Genomic DNA, 27,328 nt, shown 5'->3' on the forward strand with positions numbered 1-27,328 from the left:
CCACGCCTGTGGGCATTTCTCGTCAGGTGGAACGAGAGGCTTGGAAAAGAAAGAGACACAGAGACAAATTATAGAGAAAGAAAAATGGGCCCAGGGGACCGGCGTTCAGCATACGGAGGACCCGTGCCCGCACCGGCCTCTGAGTTCCCTTAGTATTTATTGATCATTAGCAGGCATTTCCCGGACAGGGGGATGTGCCAGGATAATAGGGTATAATAGTAGAGAGCAGGTCAGCAGGAAAACATGTGAACAAATGTCTCTGCATCATAAACATGGTAAAGAAAAAAGTGCTGTGCTTTTGATGTGCATGTACATAAACATCTCAATGCCTTAAAGAGCAGTATTGCTGCCAGCATGTCCCACCTCCAGCCCTAAGGCGGTTTTCCCCTATCTCAGTAGATGGAATATACAATCGGGCTTTACACCAAGACATTCCATTGCCCAGGGACGAGCAGGAGACAGATGCCTTCCTCTTCTCTCAACTGCACAGAGGTGTTCCTTCCTCTTTTACTAATCCTCCTGAGCACAGACCCTTTACAGGTGTCGGGCTGGGGGATGGTCAGGTCTTCCCCTTCCCACGAGGCCATATTTCAGACTATCACATGAGGAGAAACCTTGGACAATACCTGGCTTTCCTAGGAAGAGGTCCCTGCGGCCTTCTGCAGTGTATTGTGTCTCTGGGTACTTGAGATTAGGGAGTGGTGATGACTCTTAAGGAGCATGCTGCCTTCAAGCATTTGTTTAACAAAGCACATCCTGCACAGCCCTTAATCCATTTAACCCTCAGTTGACACAGCACAGGTCTCAGGAAGCACAGGGTTGGTGGTAGGGTTACAGATTAACAGCATCTCAAGGCAGAAGAATTTTTCTTAGCACAGAACAAAATGGAGTCTCTTATGTCTACTTCTTTCTACACAGACACAGTAACAATCTGATCTTTCTTTTCCCCATATATTCCCATACTCTTACATTTTTCTTTTTTTCATTAAAAAAAATTGTAGGCCGGGCGCGGTGGCTCACGCCTGTAATCCCAGCACTTTGGGAGGCGGAGGCGGGAGGATCCCTTGAGTCCAGGAGTTCGAGACCAGCCTGGACAGCATAGGGAGATTCCCCCACCTCTACAAAAAAATTAAAAATTAGCTGGGTGTGGTAACGCGCGCCTGTGTTCCCAACTACTTGGGAGGTCGAGGCTGCAGTGAACCGTGTTTGTGCAACTGCACTCCATCCAGCCTAGGTGACAGAGTGAGACCCTGTCAAAACATAAAAGGATGAAGGAAGGGAGGGAGGAAGGAAGGAAGGGAGGGAGGGAAGGGGAAGAAAGAGACAGAAAGAAGAGAAAGAAGAAAGAAAAGAAAGAACAGAAAAGAAAGAAAAAAGAATTCCTTTAATTTAGTGTATGGTGTTAAAACGCAACCAAACGCTCCATCCGGCGAAGAGAGAGAGAAAAGAAGAGAAGAAGGAAAGGAGGAAGGGAGGGAGGGAGGGAGGGAGAAAACCTTCCTTTAATTCAGTGCATGGTGTTAAAATGCGACCAAACGCTCTATCCGGCTGCAATCTCCCCGCACGGGAGTGATTTATGCAGTAGCTGGAGGTTAGTCAGGACTCCAGGATGCACCGCAGACACCGAGGCGATGATCCTCGGACTCATTAATAGGGAGTCATTTCTGACTCAGGTGCGCTCTCTGCGTCTGCAAGTCGCGCTCCCCTCGGCACGCCCATCTCGAGGATTCATCCTCTCCAACGGGTGACGAGCACCGCCTGCCGGCGGCCCGCCTCTCGGCCTCTTGGCCACGCCCCCCACCGGAGGGCAAGGCGCACGCTCCGCAATTTTTCTCCGCCCCCGTCTTCCGGCTTCTCGCGACATCCGCCCAGCGGCGGCCGGAATCTCGCGATAAAGGCTCATTGTCTCGCGGGAGCGCTGCTGGCGGTCGGGCGCTCGGGCGGCCCTGGCCGGGGAGACGAGTTGCATGTGTTGGTTCAGCTGGCGATTGCGGCGGGAGCGGAGCCGGCGGGGCCTGTGCGACCGCCTGGGTAACGACCCCAAGTGCTTCGCCCGCTCCCGAGAAGCTCGTAGAGAGTGTGGGGGAAGCTGAGATGCTGCCTGGCGGAAGGGGGCCGGGCCGGGCCTCTCCACACCCCCGCCCACAAGGGCCCCTTCTGGCGTCCCCGGGGTTGCTCCTTCGCCTCAGACCTGGTCGCCCTTGTCCCCTCAGTGCTCTTACATTCTGTGCTCGTTTTCTCTCCTCATCCTTCTTAGGCTCTGGTCACCCCGCCCCCTCCCATGCCCTTTTTAGACTCCCCAGGACCCTCTCATGGCGTTTAGTTGCCCCCACACCCTGCACCCCGGGCTCCTCCGATGACCCACCCCTTGTTCCTAGGCACTTCCAGCCTCTCTCCATTCGGCGCCTTTGTAGCCCTTCTCTCTCACTGCAGTTTGCATCCCTCCCAGATCACCCTCAGACCTTTTTGCTCCGTGTCTGCCGTGGGTACTCACCCCATCTTTCCTTCCCCATTGCTTCCTGTTTTTCACTAGTGAGTCCCTCTGCCCCATCCTTCATGGTCCATTTGCTGCTTGCTTCCCTGTAGACCTGTGGAGCAAGGAGATGTTGTGCCTGGGATTGCTCATATTCTATGAATCGAATGCAGCTTGTATCCCCCACTCAACAACAGACTTGAAACAGCTTTGGGGTGGCGAGGTTTCTGTTGAGAGGAACACTGCTCTTCTGGGGTCTTGATTCTAAAATAGTGAGGGTGTGTTATTTTCCTTGCTTACAGGTTTGTGAAATGGCTGCTGACATTTCTGAATCCAGCGGGGCTGACTGCAAAGGAGACCCAAGGAACAGTGCCAAGTTAGATGCCGATTACCCACTTCGAGTCCTTTATTGTGGAGGCAAGTGTTGGTAGCCACAGAATGACTTTTACTCACTATACTTTTATGCATTGTAATAACAGTTTGACATTTGGTAAGCTTTTTTCCCCATCCTTTTCATTTGGTGAGTTTGTACTGGGGGAGAGGAGTCCTGGGGAGGAGGAGGCATGAATTAACAGAATTTCCCCACCTGGGTGATTTGTGTCTGGCTACTCTGCCTGAAGAAGCTTACAGTCCATTTGTAACAGGATGTGCAACTAGGTTATTTCAGCCTGAAGGTCCTCAAGGTGTATGCTAGTCTAGCTGTCAAAGGAGGGCTTCTTGGAAGATTATGAGTTAAGGATGGCAAGGACTGGATGAGAAGGTGGGGAACGGCGTCCCAGACAAAGCGCACGACTATGTAAGAAAAAGCTTGATGGCTGTCTGTGAAGAAGTGAGCAGCTTTGAGTTTGTCTGGTGTATCGTATAGAGAGGGTGCCCGTTAAGGAGTGGGAGAAGGTGAGGTTGGAGTGTTGGGTGGTAGGACAGTGAGGAAAGTCTTCTTGGTTTGAATCATGATATATGTATTAGGTTTAATCAAGATCTTTTTCACTTTCGAGTGTTTTTCTTCATTTTCAATATAGAAATATTTGTGAATTGTAAATGCTGTATGTATTCGCATCTTGGAAACTTTCAGAAAAGTCTGAAGATACAGGACAGTAAAAGGGCAAGTAAATATTTTTTCAGTAAATATTTCTCAGAACTTACTGTGTGCCTAGTGATGTTTTAGGTGCTGGGGCCTGAGTAGTGAATAAGTCAGAAGATCCTTGTTCACGTGGACTTTACATTCTGTGACTGCAGTAGAGACCACATCTGACATTTAAGTACCGTAGAAGGAGAAATGGTATCTTTTTGCCATTAAAAGTAATGGCAAAAACTGCAGTTACTTTTGCACCAACCTAATCGTTTTTTGAGCAGGAAAATAAAGTGACAAGAGATTAATATGCTGCATTATTTGGAGGAAATAGAACCCACAAATTTGAAGGCCACTTTCAGAAATCTAGGTTTGAGGTAAATAAGTGCCTTGCTGAGAGTGTAAGCAGTATAAAAGTGAATAAAGAGGGTTAATCAAAGAAAAGATACAATGTTTAATGGTGAAAAAGGAAAAAGATATTTCACAATTGAGAGAGTTGAAAAACCAGAACACCACTAAAAATGATGACTTTGAGAAAGATTAGATTTGGAGATAGATAATAGGCTGACTTGCAATACAGTGAATTTGAGTTTCTCCAAATGGAAGAATCCAAGTATGCTGCATTTGGCAGCAGAGAGAGACAGTATATGAGCTTTTCTAAGGGAGAAAGAGAGAAAAGCCAGAAAGATTCTTGGGGTGTACCTGGAACGAGGTGAACTGGGTAGATTTCACCACATAAGAGAATTGCTTAGTTGGTGAGAAGTTTGGAAGCTCAGTGAAAATGTCAGTCTCTAGAAATCTTGTTTTATTTTTCTGTAATTATGAATTAAAACTAAGGGGCCGGGCGCAGTGGCTCACACTTGTAATCCCAGCACTTTGGGAGGCTGAGGCAGGCAGATCATGAGGTCAGGAGTTCAAGACCAGCCTGGCCAACATAGTGAAACCCCGTCTCTACTAAAAATACAAAAACTTAGCCAGGCCTGGTGGCAGGCACCTGTAATCCCAGCTACTTGGGAGGCTGAGGCAGGAGAATCACTTGAACCCAGGAGGCGGAGGTTGCAGTGAGCCGAGATCAAGCCATTGCACTCCCACCCGGGCAACAGTGCGAGACTCCATCTCAAAAATAAAAAACAAAACTAAGGATGTGAGAAAAACTGATACATTTATTTTAACAAGATGCTCAGAATATAAATTCCTGTTATATTTTTATATAATGATTACCTGTGAAACAACACTTTAAATTTGGAAACCTATGTGAGTAAAGGATAAGGTCTATTCCCTGTGACCTCAAAGGGTCAGTGAACTAGGACTAAAGTGGAAACTACTGAAAGGTGCCTTTCTACCTTGTCAACACTCTCCAGAACAGTACAGGCTTCCACTTAATGTGAAAACATTCTTATGCTTAATTGAAGAAACCAGTAGTGGAGATGGGATTAGACTGTACCTTTTAATTTCTAACATTACTATTTTGTAAAAGTAGTGGATTTTGTTAGCCAGCTTGGTAAGAAGGTATGATGACATTGTTAATAGAGTCCACATCATAATCAACAATTTACAAAGACTATAAACAATTTTTACCTAGTATCTCTGATGTATAAGGCCCTCGGCTAAGTTCTGTGGAGGCATATAAATTGGCAGAGGCCCTGTCTGTCTACATATAACTTAACAGGGAAGATGATGAATGCTGAAAGAAAGAGACAAGAAATAGGCCGGGCACGGTGGCTCACACCTGTAATCCCAGCACTTTGGGAGGCCAAGGTGGGTGGATCAGCTGAAGTCAGGAGTTCAAGACCAGCCTGGCCAACATGGTGAAACCCTGTCTCTACTAAAAATACAAAAATTAGCTGGGCATAGTGGCAGGCGCCTGTAATCCCAGCTACTCGGGAGGCTGAGGCAGGAGAATCGCTTAAACCTGGGAGGCGGAGATTGCAGTGAGCCAAGATCGTGCCTGCACTCAGCCTTTGAGAGCAAAACTCCATCTCAGAAAAAAAAGAAGAAGAAAGAGACAAGAAATAAAGATTAAGGACTAATAGCTGCAGTGTCAGTACAGGAGGGGAGAGATTTGTAGGAAATTAGGGGAAGACTTCATAGAGGCAACCACAGCCAAATGGGGATTTGAAGGAAAGGTTGCATTCAGGCAGGCACAGAAGGGCTGAAGGTTGGACTTGCCAGGCAAAGGAGTGGAGGTAGGAAAGTATTTAATAGTGGGTAGTGTGGAGGGAGTTTCGAGTGTTACAGTTTGGTTGTATTGTGGAATTCATGAAGAGGGGCAGCCGGGAATTATGGCAACGTGGTTTGGGGCCAAGTTCTGGGGCACCTGATTTGTAGATAATTGTAAGTCATTGAAAGTTTTGGAGCAGTGAAGTTACATGAAGATGAATCTGGCAGCAAGATAACAGTTGAGGGAGGCAGGCTTATTGGCCAGGCTATAATAAGACTTTAGACAAAATTAATGAGCATTTAAATGAGTGGCATAAGTGAGGAAGAGAGGTTGGAAAATAAATTATGGTAGGATGAACAGTATAAAGCAGTTAATCAGATTTGAGGACAAGGGAGATGGGAGAAATAAACTGGATGTAGTTTTGACAGACATTTAGTATTGTTGGAGTGCTTAGAGAAGAGGGAAAACCCTCCAATAGAATACCCAACTGATTAAAGAGAAAAATAGAAGCGATAGTGACATAGGCATTTTTCTTATCATTCCTTCCCCCTCCCTCCCTTTCCCCTTTTGCAAAAAGAAGGATGCAAATTAGAGAATTTGCTCTCAGCTAAAGTCTGGGGTTTCAGAGAGCAGCTCAAATTCATTTAGGAAACACGTTTTAAGCATCTGCTCTGTGGCAAGCATTGTGCTCCATATACAGAAATAAGACATAATTATCTCCTGGAAACTGAGCTTAACTGGGAAGACAAACATTTTAACAGGGGAGTTATAATGTACTAATTGTATACTAGAGGGGTGAGCAGACTGCAGTGAGAATAAAGAACCAACCAGTTCTACTTGGGAGAACTGGAAAAAGGGAAAGTTAAAGTATTGAGTGGATTTTATGTTTGTATATTTAATCTTCAAAATTGAAATATTACAGTTTTATTGATGATAAGCTTCTCCATTGTATAAGTGGTGGGGCCAGGATTAAAATCCAGGACAAGCCATTATAACATCAGCTTCAAGGAAACTTAGCAGAGTCTTGAAGGATGAATAGGTGTTTGCTGAAAAGAATGGCATGGATAGAAGTTCATTGTGGTTGGACCATGGGCTGGTAGGAGTTGAGTCTGGAGAAGTACGATAAGATGTTTGAAAAGTTCTTAATCTGGGAAGTGATGTGATTGGTTATATCTTTTTGGATAATAACTGTTTGGAAGGAAGGAGGAAGTGCCTGAAATGGGTTGAAACTGGCCACAGAAATCAAGTTTAGGAGACTTTATTTTTATTTTAATCTTTTCCACCCTCCTCCCCAAATTTAGAAGACTTTAAAGTATGAGATGATTGAGGCTTAGTGACACTGTGTGCAAAGTTAGTGATTTTGGTGACTGTTGACAGCGAAATTTGTAATTGAAAATATTGACTTTCAGGAAGCTGATTGTGGCTGTTCATTCTCTGTTATAGAAAGGCAGTTTTTGTTTGTTTGTTTTTCAGAAGGAGTCTCACTCTGTTGCCCAGACTGGAGTGTAATGGCGTGATCTCGGCTCACTGCAACCTCCACCTCCAGGGTTCAAGCGATTCTCCTGGTTCAGCCTCCCGAGTAGCGGAAATTACAGGCGCCTGCCACCGTGCCTGGCTGATTTTTGTATTTTTAGTAGAGATGAGGTTTCACCATCTTGGCCAGGCTGGTCTTGAACTCCTGACCTTGTGATCCACCCGCCTCGGCCTCCCAAAGTGTTGGGATTACAGGCGTGAGCCACCAGACCCGGCCATTCTGATGTATTCTTAAGACTAGATTTAGTTTATGATCTTGTGCCAAGACCACCACAGAAGTGCTGTTAATTTCAGTGCATTTTATCACGAGGTACCTGGCTGTGGATTAGTCCCATTCCATGTTTCCATGTGGTGGTAACTTTGCTCATTTGGCCAGGCACAGTGGCTCACACCTTTAATTCCAACACTTTGGGAGGCCAAGGCAGGCAGATCATCTGAGCTCAGGAGTTTGAGACCAGCCTGGGCAACATAGTGAGACCCTGCCTCTGCAAAAAATTAAATAAATTAGCCAGGTGTGGTGGCAAGTGCCTGTAGTTCCAGCTACTCGGAGGCTGTAGTGGAAGGAACACTTAAGCCCAGGAGTTCAAGGCTGCATGAGTTAAGATCACATCACTGCACTATAGCCTGGGTGACAAAGCGAGACTCTGTTTCTTTAACGAAAAAAAAGAAGCTGGAGTCTAGAGGCTTAATTTTTTTTTTTTTTTTTTTTGAGATGGAGTCTTGCCCTGTTGCCCAGGCTGGAGTGCAGTGGCAGTCTCAGCTCACTGCAGCCTCTGCGTCCCAGGATCAAGTGATTCTCCTGCCTCAGCCTTCTGAGTAGCTGGGACTACAGGTGTGCGCCACCACACCCGGCTAATTTTTGTATTTTTAGTAGAGATGGGGTTTCGCCATGTTGGCCAGGCTGGTCTTGAACTCCTGACCTCAGGTGATCCACCACCTCGGCCTCCCAAAGTGCTGGGATTGTAGACGTGAGCCACCACACCCGGCCTAGAGGCTTAATTAGATTCAAGTTAAACAGATTTTGGCAAGAAAGTTTCGTAGATGATGTTTCATTCATCATGTTGCATTGCATCAAGAGCTCATAATGTCAGATGTTTCACTATTAGTGATGCTAAGTTTGAAGGTGACGGCTAAATGTTTGCATTGAAAAGGTACAGTTTTCCCTTTCCAAATAAGTAAGTGATCTGTAAAGAGAAATTGACTTTTTTAAAGCAAATAATGGTGAACTTAAAGGAGCTCCCCCAATTTTTTTATTGCATTAGAATTTTGCTGAACCGGGCCAGGCACAGTGGCTCACACCTGTAATCACAGCACTTTGGGAGGCTGAGGCCAAGGCAGGCAGATCACTTGAGGCCAGGAGTTCAAGACCAGCCTGGCCAACATGGCAAAACCCTGTCTCTACTAAAAATACAAAAATTAGCTGGGTGTGGTGGTGCACACCTGTAATCCCAGCTACTCGGGAGGCTGAGCTACGAGAATCACTTGGACCCAGGAGGTAGAGGTTGCAGCCAGCTGAGATGGTGCCATTGCACTCCAGCCTGGGCAACAGAGCAAAACCCCAATTTTTTTTTTTTTTTTTTTTCTGAACTAAATATTATTTGAAATAGTATACAAAATTTGTAGCTTTAGTATTTGCTGTGATGGTGTTTAACCAATAATTATATAGTTATATCCTGAAAAGTGTGGCTGAACAACTATGCCTAGTATTTGAACTTGAATTGTGAGGAATATAGGGCTGTAGCTAACCAGAGAGATCTTTGGTGGAAATAACCCTAAACTATAATAGACTAGACTGGACAAAACCAATGGATTCCAGTTTTCTTCTGCCACATACCACCTTTGTCATTGTATGAGCTGTTTAACTCTTTTAGTGCCCCATCTGTAAAATAGTGATTGTGTGGTAGCATGGTAGAATGTTAGTAGGGTGAGGTGAAGGCAGATCATTTTCAGCTGTCAGGTGCCACTAAGTTGCTTGTTTACTTTGTGTAACCTAAGTTAGTGGTTAATAGCATGAGCATCAGAAACAGGCAGATTCAAATCCTGTTATCCAGATGCAAGTGGTTATGTACTCTAAGCCTCAGTTTCATCATCTGAATATAGATATGGTACTTATCTTACAAGGTTGTGACAATTAAACATAATAATGGATATAAGGCATAGCAAAGCATTTGGCACATACTAGGTGCCCAGTGTGTAGTAATTGCTGTGACTACATGGTATACCACCTTCCTCTCCCTGAGAAATCTCAGGATATTGGACACACTGAACTACTCCATTCTAAACCTTAAAAATAAAAACAAAAGGCCGGGCGCGGTGGCTCACTCCTGTAATCCCAGCACTTTGGGAGGCTGAGGCGGGCGGATCACAAGGTCAGGAGATCGAGACCATCCTAGCTAATACTGTGAAACCCCGTCTTTACTAAAAATACAAAAAATTAGCCGGGCGTGGTGGCGGGCACCTGTAGTCCCAGCTACTCTGGAGACTGAGACAGGAGAATGGCGTGAACCCGGGAGGCGGAGCTTGCAGTGAGCCGAGATAGTGCTACTGCAGTCCGGCCTGGGCGAAAGAGCAAGACTCCGTCTCAAAAATAAATAAATAAAAACAAAATAAGCAGTTGACCCAGTATTAGAATTACGGTTAAAATTGGAAGCTTTTCCAGTTCTTCTAGTCCATTATTAGCCTGTACAGGCTCCAACACCAAATGACAGGATTGAACCAAGATTCCTTCTAGCTTTACACTTTCATGATCTTATGTAGCATAACATGAAAAAGCCTTGGCAACATAGCGAGATCCCGTCTCTACAAAAATAAAAAACTTAGCTGTACATAGTGGCTCACGCTTATAGTCCCAGCTACTTGGGAGGCTGAAGCGGGAGGATTACTTGAGCTGAGGAGTTCGAGGCTGCAGTGAGCCATGGACACACCACTACACTCCAGCCTGAGTGACAGAGTGAGAGTGAGACCCTTACTCTAAAAAAAATAGGCCAGGTGCGGTGGCTCATGCCTGTAATCCCAGCACTTTGGGAGGCTGAGGCGGACGGATTACCTGAGGTCAGGAGTTTGAGACCAGTCTGGCCAACATGGTGAAACCCCGTCTCTACTAAAAATACAAAAATTAGCCGGGCGTGGTGGCACACGCCTGTAATCCCAGCTACTTGGGAGGCTGAGGCAGGAGAATTTCTTGAGCCCAGGAGACAGAAGTTGCAGTGAGCCGAGATCGTGCCTCTGCACTCCAGCCTGGCAGAAAGAGCAAGACTCTGTCTCAGAAAAAAAAAAAGGAAAAATATATTGCAAAAAGATGGTAGTAAGAATGCTGCTAAAGTTTATAAATGTGTCAGTATGAATAAAAAGTGGTGGCTGTTTTGGTAGAACCATCAAAAGAAATAACCAGGCTGGGAACAGTGCTTCACGCCTGTGATCCCAGCACTTTGGGAAGCTAAGAAAGGTAGATCGCTTAAGCCCAGAAGTTTGAGACTAGCGTGGGCAATATGGTGAAACCTTGTCTCTACAAAAAATTAGCTGGGCATGGTGGTGTGCATCTGTAGTCCCATTTAGTTGGGAGACTGAGGTGGGAGGATCATTTGAGCCCCTGGAGGGGTGGAGGCTGCATTGAGCCATGATTGCACCACTGCACCCCAGCCTGGGCAACAGAATGAGACCATGTCTCAAAAGAAAAGAAATAACCAGTTTCCTTCAAACTCTGATGTATGGGAAATTGTTCGTGTCTTAGCTTAATTTTTTGACCCACTGAAATGGTTATGGTAAGACCTCATTATATACAAAATAGCATATTTTGATGTTCCATCAGCTGATGGAGACACTCTTTAGATGAAAAAGTCAAGATAGTATCATCTCAAATAACCATGTGCCTTTTACCCCAAAAACACTGAAGAGTAGCATTTGAAAAGTGGTATAGAAAACTTATAGGGAAAATGTAAAAATGAAGCATTTTCTCAAATATAAAAGTAAGGATAAGCCCTGTGTATGTGTGTACATATAGGTTTAACATTTCAAATCTTTTTTCTTTTTATTTCCTCAGTCTGTTCGTTACCAACAGAGGTAAGTTCTTTAATTTTTTTTTTTTACCTTATGTATTTGAAGTTATTCTTGGTTTTAAAGCTACCTTGAGAACTTTTTTTTTATTTTTCATTTTTGATTATTTGATAGTAAAGCTTTAACCTTTTATAGAGAACTTTGATTTAGAATAATTTTTTGGTCTTATATATTCTTTCCTAAATTTAGACCTTAAATCATACATGTGCATCTTTTGCACATGGCTGTGCAGTTTGGATTTTTGCATGGGACTTATGAATAGTCAGCTAATAAAATAAGAGTAACCTTAATGCCAAAATCTATACAAATGAGCAGAGGAAAGAAAGGGCAGTATAAATTATGTGTAAGACTTTCTAAGTCCAGCTCTATGAGCAAGTCATGAAAATGAGGCACTTATGTGCTCAAAGCAAGAAATAGAGAGAGAAGAAATAAATTGGTACTGTGAAGAGGTACCTAATCCTTCTTAATATCTAATTTTTTATGGGACATATCGTGGTTGAATACAGATTTCCTGTGGATAAGAAGTCAGATGGGAGTGGTTTGTTTTATTCTTTGTATTAACAAGTATAGGGAGTGATTTTTAATTACGACGTATTGTTTGACTGAAAATGTTTTGTTGTGACTCAGTTCTTTTTTTTTCTCCTAGTACTGTGAATATATGCCTGATGTTGCTAAATGTAGACAATGGTTAGAGAAGAATTTTCCAAATGAATTTGCAAAACTTACTGTAGGTATGAACATTTTTTTTCTTGCATTAAACTTCTGTACCTGAGACAAATGCATGTATGGCATTATTCTAAAGATAGGAAAGTCCTCCTTTAGTAGGATATTACAGAATTAACATTTATCTGTTAGCTGTTTAAGTTCTCTCTGAGATAGGATAGGTCTGAATATCAACTTTCTTACATAAAAAAGTAAATGGGCCGGGCGCAGTGGCTCACAACTATAATCCCAGCAGTTTGGGAGGCTGAGGCAGGCGGATCACAAGGTCAGGAGATCGAGATCATCTTGGCTAACACAGTGAAACCCCATCTCTACTAAAAATGAAAAAAAAAAAAAATAGGCGTGGTGGCAGGCACCTGTAGTCCCAGCTACTCAGGAGGGTGAGGCAGGAGAACGGCGTGAACCTGGGAGGCAGAGCTTGCCGTGAGCCGAGATCGTGCCACTGCACTCCAGCCTGGGTGACAGAGCAAGACTCCGTCTCAAAAAAAAAGTAAGTAAATGATTGGCTGGGCGCAGTGGTTCACGCCTGTAGTCCCAGCACTTTGGGAGGCTGAGGCGGGTGGATCACCTGTGGTCGGGAGTTCAAGACCAGCCTGATCAACATGGAGAAACCCTGTTTCTACTAAAAATACAAAGCTGGGCGTGGTGGCGCATGCCTGTAATCCTAGCTACTCGGGAAGCTGAGGCAGAAGAATCGCTTGAATCCGGGAGGCAGAGGTTGCGGTGAGCCGAGATGGCACCATTGCACGCCAGCCTGGGCAACAAGAGCAAAACTCTGTCTCAAAAAAACAAAATTAAAAAAAGTAAATGATTTAGGGGCAAATATATATTGATTTTTATTGTAAGTGTACTATATGCTACACACTGTTGCAGATTCTGAGGATAAGCCAATAAAAGATTTCCTACTCTTGTGGCAATTACATTCTAGAAAGGGAGACAGATTAAATAAGCAAAACATAGTATGTAGACAGTAATAAGCAGGAAAGGGGGAGATAAGAATTGGTGGGAAGGACTTTGAAATTTTAGGTAGTACCCAGGGAAGATTTTGCTGAAAAGGTGGCAGTTGATTATTTTGGAACTGAGGGAATGAGTCATTTGGGTATCTGGCAGAACATTTCTAGGCAGAGGACACAGCCTGAGGAGAGGCCCTGAGTAGAAGCTTTCCTAGTATATTCAGGAAACAGCAAGGAAGCCTTTGTGTCTGGAGCTTATTGAAGGACCGGAGAAGAGTTTGATATGAAGTCAGAGTAGACCACACCGGGTAGGGCATTGTGGGCTCTTTTGGCTTTTGCTCTTAGTTAGATGATGAGCTCTTGGAGGAGTTTAAGCAGAAGAGTGATAAGGTCTGACTTGTTTCAGCAGCATCACTTAGGCTGCTCTGCTAAGAATAGACCAAAGAGGCCGGGTGCGGTGGCTCACGCTGTAATCCCAGCACTTTGGGAGGCCGAGGCAGGCGGATCACAAGGTCAAGAGATCGAGACCATCCTGGCTAACACGGTGAAACCCTGTCTTTACTAAAAATAGAAAAAATTAGCCAGGCGAGTTGGCGGGCGCCTGTAGTCCCAGCTACTTTGGGAGGCTGAGGCAGGAGAATGGCGTGAACCCGGGAGGCGGAGCTTGCAGTGAGCCAAGATCGCACCGCTGCACTCCAGCCTGGATAACAGAGGGAGACTCCGTCTCAAAAAAAATGGAGTTGCCATTGCCAGAGGTGGGAAGACTATGGAGGAACAGAATTCCTCAGTTTTCTCATATTGATGGCTTCTCTTGCAAGACTGGTAAAACTGAAGGCAGTAGCAAGAAGAAGAGAAAGCCTGGTCTGGGAACAGGCCTGCTCAGAGACACCCAGTGCTGCCCCACTCATTGCTCCTTGACTTTCAGGTGATTTCCCTGACACACAAACCCCTAACTTGGTAAGTCCCTTTTGGCTGGTAGCTACTCCATCACTGTCAGTGGTTGAATAAGAACCCTCAAGTCTGGTTTTATATTCAGTCTACATGGTTGTCCCTGAACGGGACCTTCCTGGGATAGGATCATGTCTGAGCGGGTGGGGAGCTCTTCTCTAGATGTTAACAAAATTAGTAAGTTTAGATGCTAGAGCACTCCTGCAGAGCCCAAGTGTTCTATGCTCCTTTCCTGTGGCTAAAAATTTCAGCCCTCACATATCAAAAGACTGGGTTTTCTCTTCTGTTACCATACACTTACTATAATGACTTTAGAACTAGACTTGAATAGAAATCTAGCAGTGTAATCCATTGCTTTACAAATTTCATGTTCGGCTGTTGGTAAGATGCCTTATTTGTATATGAGGTTGCTCAAAGGTGATTTCTTTTTTTTAACAGTGTGAGATGATGTTCATGCTTTTGTATTTCACTTTTATATCTAGAAAATTCACCCAAACAAGAAGCTGGAATTAGTGAGGGTCAAGGAACAGCAGGGGAAGAAGAGGAGAAGAAAAAACAGAAGAGAGGTAAGACCTAAATTCACATCTTGATTTGTACAGTCATACCGTCACTGCGATAGAAAATGTAAGTAATTAAAATGGTTCCCAAAGCTAGGCACAATGGTGGGCGCCTATAGTCGCATCTTCTTAGGGGGCTGAGGCAGGAGGATCACTTAAGCCCAGGAGTTCAAGGCTGTAGTATGCAATGATCGTTCCTCCACATAGCCACTGCACTCTATCCTGGGCAACATAGTGAGACCTCATCTCTTACAAAAAGGGGGAGGTTCCCAACGTTAATACCATGTACCTGTTATTGTAATTCCCCATGTATATCATACAAAGGGGCACATACTAATAGGATCATGGTTGGATGTGGTATGATTTGGGCTGTGTCAGTAAATTGGACCTAGGAAAACATGCTTATTTGCCCTGTTTGTATGTAAAAAACAGCTAAAATTCCTGTGTCTTCTATTTAAGTAGAGTGAGGACATTTATATAAAAGATTTTATCTTCTCATTACTTCTGATAGCTCAGTTGAAAACTTTGTTTTACGGCTGTTGCATACACTTGACTCCTTCTCAAACCAACTCCTGGTGCTGTGGATCCTGTACCCACCTGTTTCATTTTCATTCATTATTCTCCCCTATGACTAAAATTCACTTATAAATATTTTTAGGACTTTGCGTCTTCAAAAAAAAAAAAACTCTCCCCAAAGCTCATGTCTTTCTTTACCTTATCCCTCTCCTTCCCTTAGCCAGATTTCTTTACTAAGGCCAGACTCACTATCCCCGCTTCTGTTCTGTGGTACACTGTTCACTCCTCAGTCCATCCTAACCTGACTTCCTGGCCACTGCAGCTCTTCTGATAAGGGTCAGCAGTGGCTTAGTTATTGCTAAATAATAAGCGCACATGCACTCCCTCTTTCCTGAAACATTGTCCCTCCTTGGTTTCTGTTCCTTCCTAGGTCTCCTATCACTCCTCCTTAGTCTTCTGTGCGGACTTCTGTTCCTTCTGTCCTTTAAAAGTTGGTATTTTCCAGGATTCTGTCCTAGGCCCACTTACTTCTCATTCTGCACGTTCTTGTTGGATGATTCTATCACATCCCTAACTTCTGCTGCCCAGTATGCACTTAAAATTCCCAAATCTGTATATCTGGATCTGGCCTGTGTCTCTAGCCTAGAAGTGTGCTTTATCCCAGAAGCACCTCAAACACTGCACTTTGGAAATTAAGCTTACTGAGTCTCGAGTCTCAGGTCCCAAACTGACTTCTTTTTCTCTATTTTGGTTAGTGACAACACTATTTATTCAGTCATCCAAACCAGAGCCCTGAGAACCATCTTACATTCTCTTTCTCCCTTTACTCAGTTCTTGCTTCTGTTCTTTCTCCTCCCTCCTGCCTGTGGCCTAGTGGCCATTACTGTTGGCACTGCTTTACTTTCAATTTTTTGCCTGAGCTAACGCAAGAGCCTCTGTAGGGGCCTTTCTATCAGTCTTACTCTTCACAGATCCACCGAAACACAGATCCAGTGACTGCTATGTATGTAATCTTTTGCTTTTCTGGCTCCATCTGCTACATATTCATAAGCATCCTTCAATCAAGACAAGTGAAGTTCCCAAATATAATGCCTTTTCTTATCTCTGTACTTGTTCCCTTTCCCTGGAATGTCCTTTCTTATGCCTCTCCAGCCTTTTTCCCTTTACCTGGACCTTTCCTTATTCTTCAAAACTCCACCTAGATATTACTTCCTCTAGGAAACTTTCTGTGTCCTCTGGAAGCAGACTAAGTTGTTTCTCTGCAAAGCTATCATAAAGCCTTATTCATGATTCCTATTATTGTATGTATCAGGTTGCTGTAACTTCTTTTTTTACTCCCTTCACTAGACTGAGTCTCTGGAGGGCAGGGGCTATGTTCTGTTCACTTTTGTATCCTCGGCTCTTAGCCCAGTGCTAGGCACATAGTAGGTACTTAATAAATGTTTATTGAGTGAATACTTGGATGTGTTTAGTAATTTTTGTATTAGAGAAAAAGAAACTTAAACCTTTTGAGAATTAATAAATTTAAAGACAGTATTCTCTTATGTCAAAAACAACTAAAGCTAAGCTCTTTCTTAATAAATAAAGGTGGAAGGGGTCAAATAAAACAAAAAAAGAAGACCGTACCACAAAAGGTTACTATAGCCAAAATTCCCAGAGCAAAGAAGAAATATGTGACAAGAGTATGTGGCCTTGCAACTTTTGGTGAGTTCAGGCTTAAGTATATTTAAAATGTGTGAACTATTTTCTCTCTCTGTCTCCCTCTGTCTCTCTGTCTGTCTCTCTCTCACATACCATGAAAACTTCACAGGTCTGTTTTTTGCTAAGAAGATAAATTTTGCATTTCTAACTATAGCTTCAAAATCAAATTTTAGAGAAATGTCAAAATCTTTTGTAGAGGGGACTTTTTACTTTCTGGAATTCCTGCTTGGGCACATTTTATGTGGGATGAGGAGGGCTGGGTAGGATTCTCTTTGAAACCAGCCAATGCTGCTCCTCTGTCCTCTGCAGGCATGGTGGCAAAAGGTTGCAAAATGGCTCATCCCCTCCGGGAATGACAGGAGAGGTTGAGGAAGGTGGCAGAACATCCTTCTTTAGAGCCCCTCAGTTCCTGGAAGCCTTGAATGAGTAGTGAAACTGGGTGAAAATGTAAACTATGATGCCTCTATGAGAACACAGATTGAAAAACAATAGGCTGGTCTGAGTACAGTGGTGTTTACAGCTAAATGATCACAACCACTTACATATTTCTTTGTTCCTTCTTTACTCCCACTGCTTCACTTGACTAGCCTTAAAAAACAAAAAAGAGGCCAGGCGTGATGGCTCACACCTGTTATAATCCCAGCACTTTGGGAGGCTGACATGGGCGGATCACCTGAGGTAGGAGTTTGAGACCAGCCTGGCCAACATGGTGAAACCCCATCTCTACTAAAAATACAAAAATGAGCCAGACATGGTGGCACATGCCTGTAATCCCAGCTGTTCAGGAGGCTGAGTCAGGAGAATCGCTTGAATCCGGGAGACGGAGGTTGCAGTGAGCCAAGATCGAGCCATTGCACTCCAGTCTGGGCAACAGAGCAAGACTCCGTCTCAAAAAAAAAATGAATAAAGTGTCCCTGGATTTATTTTGGTCTTAATATGAGTAAGGGGTAGTATAGATGATTCTGTTTTTATGTATTGAGCCTTTATTTGACCTTGAAAGTGTAAATTGCATTGTTAAGATCTCTATGGTAGTTTGTATTGTTCTGAAAGGAATATAAAACCCATTAACAATCTGTTTTATGATTTTAAAATGCAGATTAAATTTCAAAATGGAAAAACATCTTTGCACAATTCCAATTACAGTTCTTGCTCTTTCTTTTTTTAAAAAAATAGAAATTGATCTTAAAGAAGCACAAAGATTTTTTGCTCAAAAATTCTCCTGTGGTGCCTCAGTAACAGGGGAGGATGAAATTATCATTCAGGGAGATTTTACAGATGACATAATTGATGTCATTCAGGAAAAATGGCCAGAGGTGAGTGCATGGAACACATACATCGCTAGAGATAAGTTTTTAAAGCAAATTGCTTCCATTTTTTCTTAATTGCAACCACAACTCATGAGATATAATTATTTGTGTTTTATAGGTAGATGATGACAGCATCGAAGATCTTGGAGAAGTAAAGAAGTGAATTTGAAAATTTGTCTGTATTTAATGGCCTGAACTGAGAGTTGATATGGCCAAAGGGAGAGAGGCCTTTTAAAATATATATATATACACACATATATATGTATATATACATATGTATGTATGTATACACATATACACATGTATATATACATATGTGTGTATACATATATACATATGTATACATACATGTGTATACATATGTACATGTATGTATACATATGTACATGTATGTATACATATATATATATTCTACAGTAAAACTGTAGACTGTCCTCGTCCTTGGCATTTTCACTGTTCTGTACAAGGCTGCTTGTTTTTTTATTGCCAAAGTCAAATAAACAGGGGAGACTGTCATGCTCATGCATGAATAGAATTTAGTCAAATAAAAAATTTTGGTCATTTGGTACTGACTTTCTCTCTCTCTCTCTCTCTTTTTTTTTGACAGAGTCTCGCACTGTTGCCTGGGCTGGAATGCAGTGGTGCGATCTCGGCTCACTGCAACCTCCGCCTCCCGGGTTCAAGTGATTCTCCTGCCTCAGCCTCCCGAGTAGGTGGGATTACAGGCGCCCGCCACCACGCCCAGCTAATTTTTGTATTTTTAGTAGAGATGGGGTTTCACTATGTTGGCCAGGCTGGTCTCGAACTCCTGACCTCGTGATTGGCCCACCTCAGCCTCCCAAAGTGCTGGTATTACAGATGTGAGCCACCGCACCCAGCCTGAGTTTCTCTTTCTCTCTTTTTAACTTTATTTTTTGAAAAACCCGGTAGACTTTTTGTGGGGAGCATTTTTGTTGATAATTTTACTGATCTAAAGCTGAGTGATTTTTTAAAAGAATTTGAATTTGGCTTCCTCACCAGTAATATGTCTCCTTGCTTCTTTGATGTGATAGTTTTGAGATGGGTGAGAATCTAATAGATCTGTGGTTGAATTTGCTTTGTTGTTATGAAGTCCACCCTGTGGGCACAATAACATACTGTTGGTAGGAGTTGTTTGAGCTATTCTGGAGATTATTTGGTAAAGTATACTAAAAGCCTTAAAACCATGTATGTGCGTTGTTTGAACCAGTAAGCCACTTCTTTGACATTAGAAGAAATAATCAGCCTTGCATAAAACTTATGGATGAAAGTATTCATCACAATATTATTTATAATAAAAAATTGCAAATGTTATAAATGAACAATTGGGAAATGGTTAAAGAAGTGATGGTGCATTGTGTGGTAGAATATTATGCGTATGTTTAAAGTATCATATTTTCTAAGATTATTTGGAAGCATGTTTGGTAATGTCAAGTGGAGTACCCCAGATACATTTTAGACATTTATCGTCATCATCTGCTCTGAGTGGAAGGCCGTTCAGAGAGGCTAGAGGTTCTTATTCTGGCTATAAATTACGTGAGTAAAATTGTGCTAACCAGTTAAAAGTACCGTACACCCATGCTCAATATATAGTCCTGGAAATAGCAATTGAAACATGTCTTCTCACAAGAGAAAATGACAGTTTTAATGATGTATTTGATGAATTTAAACTTTAAGTCAGGTGCTGCAAATTGGAAAGAAGACTTGTGGTGTTTTAAGTTGCTGTGGACACTTTTAAGAAACTTAGAACCCATGGAACCCTTGTTTATCGCCATGCAAATTACAATCTTGAATGAGTGTTTTTTAAAAATAAAGTATTAGAAAAATGTGTAATAAAGATGTAAAATTTAAAAATGGAATTCTCCATTATCTGTGGATTTTACTAAATAGAATTACTGGTGAAGCAGATTTATCCATCGAGACTATCTGGTATGCGTTATGTATGTAGTCTGTTGCTGCTGAAAGATGTCTGTGTGCCTGTATCAACATGTGACTTCATGTAAAGTTTCTTTGTGTTCACAGTTCTTAGCAAATGCAGTTACAATCCATAGATAGCCAGCAGTGGATGTTACTCCAGGAAAATGCAGGATTAAAATTGTCCTTGTGTATAACGTGTGAATCATTTTTTTAAACTGAAATTTAAAATGCAACATAGTCTAATCTCTGATTAAAATGTACTAATAGGGCCAAGCTGCTTTGATGCATGGCTATAATCCCAGCCGAGGTGGGAGGATCACTTGAGTCCAGGAGTTCAAGACTAGCCTGGGCAACATGGCAAGACCCTGTCCCTATCAAAAATACAAAAATTAGCCAGGCATGGTGGCGTGCGCCTGCAGTCCCAGCTACTTGGGAGGCTGAGTTGGGAGGATCACTTGAGCCTGGGAGGTTGAGGCTGCAGTGAACTGAGATCACGACACTGCACTCCAGCCTGGGCAACAGTAAAACCTGGTCTCCAAAAAAAAAAAAAAGTACTAATAGTTCAAAAATTGACTTTACACATTCTCACAGTCTACCATTTTTAGTAAAAAACATGAACCTTTAAGCAGCCTTATAAGAGATTTTCCATGATTAAGTTGGCAACTTTTAATGCAAATACTTTTTGCATATAGTTTGGTAAGTATTTCATTTTTTAAAAACAGATGCTGACAGTAAGTGATTTTAAACTTTTTATTACTACATAAAAGCCAGTCTGTGGTAGCTTTCTCACTCTTAGTTTAAAAGTTGATAAATTACTGTTTTAAAGATGAATTTTACCTTTTAGTTCCCTGTTCTCATTATTTACTAAATTCCTTTACCTAGGAAATCAAATAGGGAGACTGGGAAAAGTTCATTCAGAACTTCAGTTTGGATTAGACTGTGTGAGTATAAAATCAGATGTAGTGTAATTCTTGTAGCTTTCACCTCTGTCATATTTTTAAAGTTATGTATTCTCTTTAATTTTTTTTGTTGTTGTTTTAATGAAAACCTGTGGGGAGCGAAGGTAAAAACTTGAGATTTTTAATTTGTACTTTGCCATCATAATCTTCTTACCATACTCAGTTACTATTTATGAACCATAATCAAAATGAGCCTAATTTCTTACTATTCTAGATACACACAATTTTATTCATTTTTGAGACAGGGTCTCGCTCTGTTGCCCAGGCTGGAACGCAGTGGCGTGATCACAGCTCACTGCAGCCTTGACCTCCCAGCCTCAAGTGATCCTCCCACTTCAGCTTCCGGAGTGGCTGAGACCACAGGCACATGCCACCATACCCAGCTAATTTTTAAATTTTTTATAGAGATGGGGGGTCTCCCTATGTTGTCCAGGCTGGTCTCAAACTCCTGAGCTCAAGCTATCCTCCCACCTCAGCCTCCCAAAGTGCTGGGATTACAGGTGTGAACCACCGCACCCAGCCTGTACACGTATTTTTACTTGAGTGTCACACATGGTTGCCTGGTGAACAATGGCACTCGAGGACTTTCTAGAAAAATATCAAGTCTTAACAACGGTGAAACCTAAGAAACGTGAATTAAAACACTCCTCACTTCAAAAATTGTCATTCAACCCACATTCCTTTACACCTCATCACCACCAACTTACTGCAGTCATCTACTGCTAGACTGTTTTTAGCAAATACCCACCCAGAATTTGCTTTGTTGATTGATTTATTTATTTATTTATTTTTGCATTTCTGTAATAATCAGGGAAGTAGACCACCTTTTTGTATTTATTGGCTATTTGGTTTTGGGTTTTGGTGGTAGTGGTGGTTGGTGTTTTTTTTTGTTTTTTTGTTTTTTTGATATGGAGTCTCCCTCTATTGCCTAGGCTGGAGTGAGGTGGCGCAATCTTGGCTCACCGTAACCTCCGTCTCCTGCATTCAAGCGATTCTCCTGCCTCAGCCTTCCGAGTAGCTGGGACTATGGGTGCACACCACCACACATGGCTAGTTTTTGTTTGTTTGTTTGTTTGTTTGTTTTATTTTTAGTAGAGACAGGGTTTCGTTGTATTGGCTAGGCTGGTCTCAAACTTCTAATCTCATGATCCATCCTCCTCGGCCTCTCAAAGTGCTGGGATTACAGGCGTGAGCCACCACGTCTGGCCTGATTTTTGTTTTTTTGTCAGGGTCTCACTCTCGATCGGACTGGAATGCAGTGGCATGATCACAGCTCATTGGAGCCGCCATCTCCCAGCTCAAGTCAGCCTCCTGAGTAGCTGAGACCACAGGAGTGCACCACCACGCCCAGTTTTTAAAAAAATTTATTTTTTGGCCAGGTGCGGTAGCTCACACCTGTAATCCCAGCACTTTGGGAGGCCGAAGTGGGTGGGTCAACTGAGGTCAGGAGTTCGCGACCAGCCTGGCCAAGGTAGTGAAACCCATCTCTACTGAAAATACAACAAAGGTGGCGTGGTGGCGGGCACCTGTAATCCCAGCTACTTGGGAGGCTGAGGCAGGAGATTTGCTTGAGGCCAGAGGCAGAGTTTGCAGTGATCCGAGATTGTGCCATTGCACTCCAGCTCAGGCAACAAGAGCCAGACTCCATCTCAAAAAAAAAAAAAAAAAAGTTTTTTAGAGATGGGTGTCACCATGTTGCTCAGGCTGGTCTCAAACTCCTGAACGCAACAGATCCTCCTACATTGGCCTCCCAAAGTGCTGGGGTTACAGGCCACTGCGCCCAGCTTTCTTGATTTTAAATTCTAAGACATTGCTTTGGTCTCCCAAACATGAGCCTATCAGTAAAGCTTCAAAATAAGAAATCTTAATTTTGTTTTTCCATTTTCAGATTGTATTTTTTGAACACAAGGGCATGTTTTGGTATTTCATATTCAACCAAAAAGTAAAGTTGAAACCCTGTGAGACCGACCGTATTTAGTAATTGTGTTGCTGTCCGATGGGTTAAGCATTCAGGGATGGGCAGCCAGGGCTGAAGTGTGATAAGCCTTATGTTTTCCTAGTCCCGTTCCCACATCTTAGGAAGAGTGAAAGGGGGATGAAGAGGTGACTGTGGAAGAACAGGTGAAAAAGCTTAGATTCTCAACCCAGAATATCGTAGATTTTGTCATGACAAAGTACCGTGGTTCTCCTCATTGCTTTTCAGGAGCCCCCAAGAGTAAATTTCCCCCTCTTCATCTGTGATTCTTGGTTTAAAGTATCAAAGGTGCTAGGGTAGCCCGCAACTGTTATCCCCGAGGGCTGGGCTCTGCCTCCACGCATTCGAGTGTCAGGTCCTGTTCTGGGAGCCAGCTACACAGGAGCGAGCACGGCCGAGCTCACGGTTATTAGGGGGAAGATGGAAGATAGGGAAGTGAGCAACTCAAATGTCATAAACCAGAGTGCTGGGGGCGGCGCAGCAGCCTTTATTGACTTCTTCATTCCCTGGGTAGTGGTGAACAGCCGGTTCTTTCAGGCCTTCCAGCGCCGGAGCCTCGGGCGTGGGCAAAAAGCGTCCATACGCAGCCTGAGCCACTTGGGAGCCCCCAGTTTCCGAGGCAGAAGAACAGTGCCCACCAGCGCAGCGGGGCTGCGCCTCGGAAACCCTGGCGGGGAGCCCCGAGCCCCGGCGGGCGCACGCCGCGTGGGCGCCAGGCAGGCGGTTGGGGTACGGGGCGGGGGTCGGCCGAGGGCGCGGGGCCCCGGGGCTCCGGGCTCGCCCCCGCCGCTCGGGGCAGGCGCGCCGATGGCGTTTCTGAGGTGACGCCGTCCACACCGGGCTTCTCCGGGGGCGGAGGAAACACCTATGAACCCTCCGGCAGCCTTCCTTGCTGGGCGCCAGGTAAGCAGCGGTTCCGGGCGCGGCGGGGCGCCGCGGGAACGGTGCACATTGGTCGAAATCTATTGCTTCTCAAGAACGGTATCTACTTAAAATGTGAAACAGGCCGGGCGCGGTGGCTCACGCCTGTAATCCCAGCGCTTTGGGAGGCGGAGGCGGGCGGATCACGAGGTCAGGAGATCAAGACCATCCTGGCTAACACAGTGAAACCCCATCTCTACTAAAAAAAAAAAAAAAAAAAAAAATTAGCCGGGCGTGGCGGCGGGCGCCTGTAATCCCAGCTACTCGGGAGGCTGAGGCAGGAGAATGGCGTGAACCCGGGAGGCAGAGCTTGCAGTGAGCCGAGATCGCACCACTGCACTCCAGCCTGGGCGACAGAGCGAGACTCCATCTCAAAAAAAAAAAAAAAAAAAAAGTGAAACAATACACTAGAGGAAAACGGCGTCACGACCGTTTCCTTAACCCAATAACACCTTGTTATTCAGCCCGGGCCACAGAGTAGCGCGTACCCGGTGCATACTGTTTAAGGAGGACGATTGGCGTCTGGGGAGCTGCTTTCCCATTTACCTCTCAGGGTGTCCTTAATTTACACAACCTGGCGAGTAGAGGAAGGAGCTCTCACAACTCCACTGTACCAAAAAGTCTGGAAGTGGGCTTGCCCAAGGTTCGCGTCCATCAGTGTAAGACGACCTGCCTTTGTGTACTCGGCTTACTGCCTGTTTTCCTGGAGTGGAATATGTGCTCCTTGCCTGGAGGTCTGTGGCCCAGCCACTGGCGCTCAATAAATTATTCGTTGAATGCATGAATGAAGGGCTAACCCAACACTGGAATTCAAGCCTTGGGACTTGAAATCCCTTGACTCCAAATTCCATTTTCCTTGTTAAGACTAGCAACTGTAATTTATTCATCATTCTTATTTATTTATTTTTGAGACAGGGTCTGGCTCTGTCCCCAGGGCTGGAGTACAGTGACGCAATGTCGGCTTACTGCAGCCTCTGCTTCCCGAGTTCAAGCGATCCTCCCGCCTCAGCCTCCCGAATAGCTGGGACTACAGGCGCCCACCACCATGCCGAGCTAATTTTTGTGTTTTTAGTAGAGACAGGGTTTCGCCATGTTGGCCAGGCTGGTCTCGAACTCCCGACCTCAGGTGATCTGCCCACCTCGGCCTCCCAAAGTGCTGGGATTACAGGCGTGAGCCACTGAGCCCAACCTCATTATTCTTGTTTATTTACAAATTTTACTTTTCAAAAAGCAGTAAGGAGGTACAAAGGGCCTCTGTTGAACCTTTAATTACTGTCTTTAAGGTGGAACTCTATTAAAGTAACACTTTTAGTTGTGTATTTCATAGGCAGGGACAGCACCATGATTTGAAATGTGGTTTACAGTGTTAATGAGAGCTGATGTTTGTTGAGTGATTACAACGGGCCAGGCTTTGTGCTCAGTACTTTACAGTTTGTCTTGTTTAATCTTCACCACTCCAAGATGTTAAAATGCAGTTGCTATCGTTTTACAGGTGAGGAAACTAATGCTTAGAGAAGTTAAGTAACTTGCCCAAGGTTATGTAGCCACTAAGTGGCTAATTCTGCGATCACAATTTGGTCAGGCCAACTTGTTAGATTTTAAAATGCTGTATACTTCAAAGAAATTATTGTATTAATAGATAATATTGTTAGATATAAAAATGGCATCATGGTTATATAGGAAATGTTCATTTTTAGAGATGCATTCTGAAGTATGTAAGGGTGAAATGGTATTTTTTAACCAATAATGAAAAGAAAAGGACATTGAAGCAGCCGCAGTGAAATCTCAATAATGGTAGAACCCAGGCACAGAGTATATGGGAGTTTATCGTACTATTGTCTTTGGGTACATGTGAAAGATTTCCTTACATAATTTATTTTTTAATGATGTATGTTGTATTTGGACCAGTTACAATATTAAATTGCCCTTAATAGATTGAGTATGTATAGATGCCTTAGACATCTATAGTTGTTGTAGTTGTCATGCATATTGAACACTGGAAGACTTAATTTTCTTTTTATAGACTAAAATTCCCATTCTTTAGTAAGGATCATTTACATTTAAACAGTAACTATTTCGTGATTTTGTTTTGTTTTGTTTTTTTGATAGAGTTTTGCTCTTGTTGCCCAGGCTAGAGTGCAATGGCACGATCTCGGCTCACTGCAACCTCTGCCTCCAGGGTTCAAGCAATTCTCCTGCCTCAGCCTCTTGAGTAGCTGGGATTACAGGCGCATGCCACCACACTGAGCTAATTTTTGTATTTTTAGTAGAGATGGGGTTTTGCCATGTTGGCCAGGCTGGTCTCGAACTCCTGACCTCAGGTGATCGGCCCACCTTGACCTCCAAAAATGCTGGGATTACAGGCGTGAGCCACCACGCCTGGCCACTATTTCATGTTTACCTGTACTTGGTTACTCAAATTGCTGGGGCAAGGTGGGGGATAATGTTATTGACTGGCAGAGAAAAGGGTTGTTGGCAAAGGGGGAGAAAAAGTGCAGAAATAGGTTTATTTGTTTACCCAGTGGGTTTTAGAAACAGTCCCACTTTTTAGGCATGGTACGTATGGCATGACAGAAAATTGTAGAGAGGCAGAGTGCATGGTAGATTTTAACTTGAACATGTTTTAAGTATACATAATCTTTTGCTGCCATGTTATTAAAACTTAATTGAACTACTTAGAATTGGCAGCAAAAGAAGATATACTTATTTGGAAAATGGACTTTGGCTGATTTGTTATTGATTTCATTCTATTTTGATGTGAAACCGCTTTCTATGTTTAGAACATCGGGTCAGAAGTTGAGATTTCCACTATTGAGAAACAACGGAAGGAGCTGCAGTTGCTCATTGGAGAATTAAAAGATCGAGATAAAGAGCTCAATGACATGGTTGCAGTGCACCAGCAACAGCTTCTTTCATGGGAAGAGGATCGGCAGAAAGTGTTGACACTGGAAGAACGTTGCAGCAAATTAGAAGGTCAGAAATACATTCAGGGACAACAGTTATGCACTTCTGTGTGCTAACACATTGATGGGCTCATAGGGAAGATAGAGAGGAAGTAAAGACTGCAATCCCTGTTGCCCTCAAGTTTAGGCTCATTGGAGACAGGAGGACTTTATGAACAGCCACAATGGGACAGACACACACAAATAAAGTAGGACAAGCAAAGTATTTCAGTATAGAAAGGGGGCTGGATAGAGCTCCAGTTAACATGGGGTGAGCGCCAGTGGTGAAGTTGAAGTTTTGAGCAAGAGTATGAATGAAGATGCCATATGACTAGCCATTTCTCTTAAACTAAACTGAAAGATTTTAGACTTTTGGTATTGAACTTGATCTTAAGTTCCTAAAATGGTCATCTTTTAAAGTTATAGCTGTCCGGCCAGGCACAGTAGCTCACACCTGTAATTCCAGCACTTTGGTGGATCACTTGAGCTCTGGAACTCGAGACCAGCCTGGCCAACATGGTGAAACCCCATTTCTACTAAAAATACAAAAAGTTAACTGGGCATGGTGGTACACACCTGTAATCTCAGCTACTCGGGAGGCA

General features: G+C 43.5%; 2 protein-coding genes across 2 annotated transcripts in view; both read left to right on the forward strand.

Annotated features, from left to right (window-relative positions):
- The first annotated feature begins 1,877 nt into the window (after positions 1 to 1,877).
- Positions 1,878 to 20,123, forward strand: DENR (density regulated re-initiation and release factor). The gene is made up of 8 exons (XM_034934723.3): positions 1,878 to 2,031; positions 2,776 to 2,890; positions 11,276 to 11,295; positions 11,936 to 12,020; positions 14,396 to 14,479; positions 16,574 to 16,690; positions 17,861 to 18,000; positions 18,113 to 20,123. Exons 2-8 carry the CDS (start codon positions 2,785 to 2,787, stop codon positions 18,155 to 18,157), a joined length of 597 nt encoding a protein of 198 aa, XP_034790614.1. The 5' UTR covers positions 1,878 to 2,031; positions 2,776 to 2,784; the 3' UTR covers positions 18,158 to 20,123.
- A 1,026-nt stretch (positions 20,124 to 21,149) lies between these two features.
- Positions 21,150 to 27,328, forward strand: part of CCDC62 (coiled-coil domain containing 62) — a 55,442-nt gene continuing 49,263 nt past the window's right edge. Inside the window, 2 exon segments of the mRNA XM_034934724.3 lie at positions 21,150 to 23,766; positions 26,565 to 26,757. Coding sequence (XP_034790615.2) covers positions 23,731 to 23,766; positions 26,565 to 26,757 — 229 coding nt within the window. The 5' untranslated portion in view covers positions 21,150 to 23,730.

Source organism: Pan paniscus, chromosome 10 (assembly GCF_029289425.2).
Source record: "Pan paniscus chromosome 10, NHGRI_mPanPan1-v2.0_pri, whole genome shotgun sequence".
Classification (NCBI taxonomy): Eukaryota; Metazoa; Chordata; class Mammalia; order Primates; family Hominidae; genus Pan; species Pan paniscus.

What these genes read in the sequence shown, in the direction of transcription:
- DENR (XM_034934723.3), top strand. Translation starts at nt 2,785, where the DNA reads ATGGCTGCTGACATTTCTGAATCCAGCGGGGCTGACTGCAAAGGAGAC. An exon ending in TCTGTTCGTTACCAACAGAG is followed by an intron (nt 11,296 to 11,935) that starts GTAAGTTCTTTA and finishes TTTTTCTCCTAG; the next exon opens with TACTGTGAATATATGCCTGA. An exon ending in ATGTGGCCTTGCAACTTTTG is followed by an intron (nt 16,691 to 17,860) that starts GTGAGTTCAGGC and finishes TTAAAAAAATAG; the next exon opens with AAATTGATCTTAAAGAAGCA.